General features: G+C 36.7%; 1 protein-coding gene across 1 annotated transcript in view; it reads left to right on the forward strand.

Moving 5' to 3' along the window:
- The window catches only part of LOC107663133 (tyrosine-protein phosphatase non-receptor type 21-like), a 35,001-nt gene that overhangs the window by 1,523 nt on the left and 26,092 nt on the right, over window positions 1-7,386 (forward strand). The window contains exons 2-4 of the mRNA XM_016453292.1: window positions 926-1,223; window positions 4,735-4,904; window positions 4,984-5,081. Coding sequence (XP_016308778.1) covers window positions 1,044-1,223; window positions 4,735-4,904; window positions 4,984-5,081 — 448 coding nt within the window. The 5' untranslated portion in view covers window positions 926-1,043. The remainder of the gene's footprint in view (window positions 1-925; window positions 1,224-4,734; window positions 4,905-4,983; window positions 5,082-7,386) is intronic.

Consider the following 7,386-nt stretch of genomic DNA (forward strand, 5'->3'; position numbering starts at 1 on the left):
ATTTATTCTATTTTACATTTTTTAAATGTTTTTTTTTTTTCAGTTTGAAAACCCCCTTGTGTGCTTTAGATCACACAATTAATACGTTTATGTAAATGTAATTTATCGAATAGTCTGTGTATTTTTTTTATGGAACAAACACTTCAGTTACTATTGTATTAGTCATACTAAGTGACAGAGATATTTGAGTGAAGCCAACACGGAAGTGACTTAAACTGCAATTCATCCCAAAAGGGAGTCAGTCCCATAGACTCCCCATGTTAAAATGCCCAACTTTACAGCAGAAAAAAACGTTTACAGCCTGGTTCAAAAAATTATTTTGGTCTATATAGCTAATTTTGCCCTTCATGACAACTGTGAGGGGGGTGAATTTTTTTTATAACTCATCCGTTTAAATTATATTAAGCCTTAAAGTTCTGCATAATTAAGGGCGTGGCCACTTGAGTGACAGGTGGATTGCCACTGCTGTCACCACCGTCGAGCTAGGTGGGCGTGGTTTCAGCAACCTGCTCCTGCCTCTTTGCCCATTTTCGATTATCCGGGAGTGACGCGCAGTGACGCGCTGCCAAGATGGCGACGGCTGGCTCCGCCTACTTTAGGCTTCAAAAACGCTCTTTGGAACTCTACGGGTGACGTCACGGACACTACGTCCATGTTTTTATACAGTCTATGGTTTTGACTCAAAAACCTCAAAAAAATATGGAAAGCGTTTTTTCCTTCTTTGTAAAATTTGATAACCATCTTTATTTTGCTGTCCAAATTATGCATGATTACATATTATTCTGCTTGTTATCTGTGACCCACCAATTGTGATTTTTATCAGAAAGAGTAGATAAATACTGATATGACTCTGAGCGCTTAGGCCGTTTGTATCTGTGAATGTCATCATTGCTAATCTGTTTTGCTGTGGTTTGTCTTTATCCAGGGACTCATGTGTTTGTCTTGTGGAGCCCTGTATAATCCAGCACCCCTCCATGGATTAAGCGCAGAGAAAAGCTGAATCCAATCATTCTGCTCGAGGAGGGTCGCGGCACCGGTGCAACATGCCCCTTCCGTTCGGATTAAAGCTCAAGAGAACCAGAAGATACACGGTGTCCAGCAAAAGCTGCCTGGTGACCCGCATACAGCTGCTCAACGGCGAATATGTGGAGTTCACGCTTTCGGTGGAAAGCACGGGACAGGAATGTCTGGAGGCAGTCGCGCAGAGACTCGAGTTACGGGAGGTAGGATTGCCGTCGCTTTTGGTTTAATCTGGTCGAAATCACCTTAACGCAGTTTGGTCGTGTGTTTATTTTAGCTCGCTGGTGCCGTCTGGAGTCTCGACTATTCTAGGACCGCTACCAAAATGCTGTCAAACACCCTAAATGCATGTGTGCCAAGAATTCGGCCTGGACTCTGTGTGCTTCATTTGCATGCAGTCAGCTGCTCTTGAGTCAGATTATCGTGTTAGTATGCCATCCATGTCTAGTTATAGATCGCCGTGTCTTTTCAGACATGTTGTGTGAGTCTAATTTTCTTGACCAACCAACTGTGGCTTTTAGTAAAGTGTGTTTAGTAGCCTATAGGTGACTAGTACAGTGATTTAATGAGCTGTATTAATTGTGCATGCTTACAAAATCCTGATGCTGTTGTAGTTCAAGCAAAATTACAGTATTGGTAATTAAAAAAAAGTTTTATAGTAGGGATGTAACGATATCAAAATCTTGCGATATGATGTTATTGCGATATGATGTCCACGGTACGGTATTTATTGCGATATTTAAAAAGAAAAAAAGACAAATTAAGAATAGGGAAACAATGAAAATTTTGTACATTTTAAAGTTAAATTATTCTATCTAATGCACTTTGAGAGTCAAAATTAAGAGCTCCAACTCGTGTTCTTAACTAAGAAAACTTAAAGGGTTAGTTCACCCAAAAATTTAAATTAGCCCATAAATGACTCACCCTGAAGTCATCCTAGGTGTATATGACTTTCTTCTTTCAGACGAATCCAGTCGGAGTTATATTAAAAATGGTATTTGATCTTTCAAGCTCTATCGTTGTACTCAGCGGGTGTTGCATTCCTTCGGTTCAAATGACGTGAAATAAAAAGCACCCCTTCTGAGCGGCGCATGCGCAATGCTGAACTCATATGTCATCCCCCCGGAACTGCTTCTGTGAACAACAGTGAGCGCAAGCTAGATTCAAGTGATTATTACGTTTTGAATATGGATATTTTTCTTACAAAAACGCATCGATTCGCTACAGAAGGACTTTGTTCACCCCCCAGAGCCGTGTGAGACACTTTTTTTTGTGGAAGGGTGCTTTTTATTTCACGTCATTTGTATTTTTCTTACAAAAACGCATCGATTCGCTACAGGAGGCCTTTGTTAACCCCCCGGAGCCGTGTGAGACACTTTTTTTTGTGGAAGGGTGCTTTTTATTTCACGTCTTTTGGACTGATGCATGCAACACCCGCTGAGTACAACGATAGAGCTTGAAAGATCAAAGACAATTTTTAATATAACTCCGACTGGATTCGTCTGAAAGAAGAAAGTCATATACACCTAGGATGACTTCAGGGTGAGTAATTTATGGGCTAATTTAAATGTTTGGGTGAACTAACCCTTTAAGTCAGAAAAAAGTCAGTGAATTGACTTGTACCTGAACTTTAAAGGGGACTCAACCCTCTTTTTATTTGTGATATATTGTCTCAGTCTAAATTACATTCACACTGGTGTTTTAGGAAGCCAAACAAATGAGAATATAATAATATTAATAACAATAACAATAGTAGCCATATATTGTAAAATAATTTCACTGTAAAATAAATGAAAATGAATATTTCATAGGTATATTATTTTTGCTTTGCTTTACACTAAATTACAATACTTCTTTCCTAATTTCTACACTTGAAAGAGATATTTAGAATTTGGACTGCATTTAAACCACTAGCTGTCAGCAAATCATGCTGCACTTTTAAGCTTATATTTTGATGGAAACGATAGTAGAGCTTTTATTTTGAAGGAAAACTTCAGCTTCAGTGAAAACAAAAAGTTTTACAAAAACGTGAAATACGCCCGGAATACCTATCGTTTCATATCGTCATGTGACCACGATAATATCGACACAGTTTTGATATCGCGATATTGATAATACCGTTACATCCCTATTTTATAGTCGAAAAAGTTGGTAAATATCATCTCCAGTTCAGCATCAGGATTATAGGTTAAATTTATATTAACGCACAAGTTAAAGATGCTGTAAGTAATCACCATTTCGTTTCAGTTTTTCGCCCATTTAATGACCATTTAGCTATTTTTGCAGATTCAGTTATAGTCCAGTGCTTTGATATGAGTTTTTAGAAGTACAAATATTTCATGCATGTAGTCAGTGACTTAATATGAGTCATACACTGATTATATAGTCAATGTATAAAAAGGGAATTTGAAAAATGTTGATTAAAGAAGTTTTAGATGACGCTGACAAGTATTATATCTAGTTTAGCATCAAGATTATTGGTTAAATTTATATGTATAATATACAGGGTATATTTATGTGATGTAACTGGTCATCACTAGTTTTAAGTTTTCACCCATTTTAATCATCATTTAGTCTTGCATTTTGGTATGGATTTTTAATGTACAAATATTTAATGCATGTAGTGTGTGACTTAATGAGTCATAAAAACAGCTTCTATAGTAGTTGTATAAAGGAATTCGAAAAATGTTGATTAAAATAGTTTTATATTAAGAATAGCATGTTGAAATGTGAAGTTTTTGGATTTTGCAATTTTTAACTTAGTAGTTGCAAAATTAATTGGAAAAACATTTGTAACCTATAAAGTTGACATATTATGTCCATTTTAGCATCAAGAATGTAGGTTAAATATATATGAATGCGTAAGGTGAAGTACAAATATTTCATGTATGTAGTTTGACTCGAGTCATAAAAACAGCATGTATAATAATTATATGAAAATGTTTTTTTTAAATAGTTTTAGATAAGTGTGTCACACTGTTTGTAGTGTGTGCTAGTAAAGGTAACTAGTAGAGTGATTTAGTCAGCAGGTACTTTTGTGAAATCATAAAGAGGTTTTCACATGTTTGGCTATTTTTTGTAGATCAGTTATAGTCCTGCTCTTTAATATTTAAAAAAAAAAATTTACAAATATTCTATGCATGCAGTTTAGAGCGTAATATAAATCATACAAACTGTTTGTATAATAATTATTTAATGTAATTTGGAAAATTTTTTAAATGGTTTAGAAAAACTTTTATTCTATAAACTTGACACATATCAAGTCGTCTTTTTTTTTTTTATTAGCGTCTATATTTTAGTATATGAATGTATAAAGTGATGCTGTAGGTGATGATTATTTTTGTTCAGTTTTTTTACACTTGTTTTATTCACCATTTAGCTATTTTTGGAGATCAATAACCATCCTGCTGTGTGACATGACATTAAATGTCTAAATATTCCATGCATGTAGTATCTCAATTAGTCTGAGCTCATAAAAACAGCAGGTGTTATTATATAAAGAAATTAGGCTATTTTAGGATGTCACACCTCTCAATTTCTTTGGTTTTTAGCTGCAAATCTTTTGCCAAAGAGTCGTCTTAGTCAAAACGTTGAGAATATGCCCAGTCTTCACCTCCAGAAAAACTGATTTGAAGTTAAATGAATGTCCGGACTCCAGGCCTGTTGTTTCTCACGAGTGAAAGAGCAATCAGTGAAATTCTGTTCATTCCTCAGATAACGTATTTCAGCCTCTGGTACTACAACAAACAAAACCAGCAGAGATGGATTGATTTGGAGAAGCCGCTGAAGAAACAGCTTGACAAGTATGGGCTGGAGCCAACCGTTTACTTTGGGGTGGTGTTCTACGTGTCGTCTGTTACACAGTTACAACAAGAGATAACCAGGTTAAGGATGAGAATATGTTTAAAATGATCACAGCAGTGCTATTAGAACACCTTTACTCACTTCCTGTTTTCCGCACAGATATCAGTATTATCTCCAGCTGAAGAAAGATGTTCTGGAGGGGAAGATCCCGTGCTCCATTGAGCAAGCCATTCATTTGGCCAGCTTGGCTGTGCAAGGTATTTTTTTGGATATTATGTTGGGCATTTCAGGTATATGAACATACTGAGATATTAGGACTGATGCAGGTCTAATACTGCACTGCCCTCGTTTTCAGATGATTTACTTATCGTTAATCTTTTGTCTTGGTTCCATTCCATTGGACATTAAATGGATAGTTCACCAAAAAATTAAACTCCTGTTATTATTTACTCAGTGAAAACATGCTGTTATTGGGGTTGCTGTGGTTTAAAGGGTTAGTTCACCCAAAAATGAAAATTCTGTCATTAATTACTCGCCTTCGTGTTGTTCCAAACCCCTAAGACCTTCGTTCATCTTCGGAACACAATTTAATTTAAGTTACGAAGCTACGAGAATAATTTTTTGCTCGTGTCATGATACTGTCGTGAACGCGGGTCCACAAGTGACGAGTGAAAATGTGGAATAAAGTTGTTATTTTTGTTTTCTTTGTGCAAAAAAGTATTCTCGTAGCTTCGTAACTTTACGGTTGAACCACTGATGTCGCACGGACTACTTGTCGATCATCTTGGTACTTTTCTGGACCTTGAACGTGGTAGTTACCTTGCCGTCTATGGGAGGGTCAGAGAGCCCTCATATTTCATCAAAAATATCTTAAATTGTGTTCCGAAGATGAATGAAGGTCTTACGGGTTTCAAACAACACGAGGGTGAGTAATTAATGACAGAATTTTCATTTTTGGGTGAACTATCCCTTTAAAGGTATGTCCATTTTCCACAAGTTGATATGATTCTTTAGGGTCTTAATGAAAAGTCTGTAACATAGTTTGGTTAAAATTTCTCAATGATAGTGTAAAACAACACCGTTTTTACCCTGTCAAAATCAGCTCTGTTTACAGCAACCCGTTTCCTTGCATGTCTCTTTAAATGCTAATGAGCTCTGCTGACCCCGCCCCTCTCTTCCGAGCCGCTCGCTTGATCAAAAAATACTGTAAAAACTTTATGAACTATTATTACAAATTAACCCTTTTATACACTACATATTTTAAAGGGGTCATTAGATGCCCATTTTCCACAAGTTGATATGATTCTTTAGGGTCTTAATGAAAAGTCTGTAACATAGTTTGGTTAAAATTTCTCAATGGTAGTGTAAAAAACACCTTTTTTCCCCTGTCAAAAACAGATCTTTTCAGAGCATGCAGATTTGTAGCATTTTCCTTTAAATGTTAATGAGCTCTGCTGACCCCGCTTCTCTCTTCCGAGCCGCTCTCAGAGAGACTGTTTACTTTAGCCGCATTCATCATGAAACTTGCTAACTAGCACATTATTAGGAAAGGCTATTTGCAAAGATTCATAAAAAAAAAAACTTATACTCACTTCTTCTGGAGGTGAAGCTGGATCACGAATGATTTGCGCAAACAGACGCATTTAGGTAGATCTGGGGGCGCATTCCCTTCAAAAACAAAGGTAATCCACTGCGTATTCAGCAGCTCAGATGTCGGGAGTAAATGACGATTGCCATGTTCATTATTACATCCAACAACAGAAAACCTCAATCGCTTAGGAGTCATTCTTGTCTACATCTGCTCCGGCGTCGAAACAGTGGCGGACTGATGACAGCTCACTCAGGGCGGGTCAAAGGTAAAACGCTAGTGTCAATCAACTATCGTGGGAGGGCCTGGGTCAGTGTGACGTCACACAGACAAGAGACTGAGAATGGCTTGATTTGAGAAAGGGGTAATGATTTTAGTAGATTAAAAAAAAACACTGGATGAATTTTTATCATTATAGGGTGGTTGTGTACACACAATGCCAACACACATTTATGTTCAAACAACATGTAAAAGTGAATTTTGCCTAATAGGTGCCCTTTAGGTTAAAAAGTTAAATGAAAAATATAAACGGAAATAAACTAAAATCCATATAAATTAAAGCTAAATAGAAAAATACAAAATAATAAAAACGACAAAAGCACACAACAAATTTACTAAAACTGAAAAAAAAATTATATAACAGTAAATATATAATAAAACTCCTCAGAATACATTAATAATACTCTAGCAACCCTATATCAACATGGGAAAAACACTCCAAGCATCTTAGCAACCGCATAGCAATGCCTGCAACAAACTAACATCATCGTGGCAATGCTACATTTAGTGAATAAAACAATGTATTTATTCCGTCTGGTGTCGCTAGTAGACATTCTTGTCAACATCTGCTCCAGCGTCGAAGCAATGGTGGACTGATGACAGCTCACTCAGGGCGGGTCTGTGATAAAACCAAAGACTGACGCCACTGTCAATCAACAATCGTGGGAGGGGCCTGTGCAGAACTACATCATTCT

This window comes from Sinocyclocheilus anshuiensis, unplaced genomic scaffold (genome assembly GCF_001515605.1).
Source record: "Sinocyclocheilus anshuiensis isolate Anshui unplaced genomic scaffold, SAMN03320099.WGS_v1.1 scaffold767, whole genome shotgun sequence".
Lineage (NCBI taxonomy): Eukaryota > Metazoa > Chordata > Actinopteri > Cypriniformes > Cyprinidae > Sinocyclocheilus > Sinocyclocheilus anshuiensis.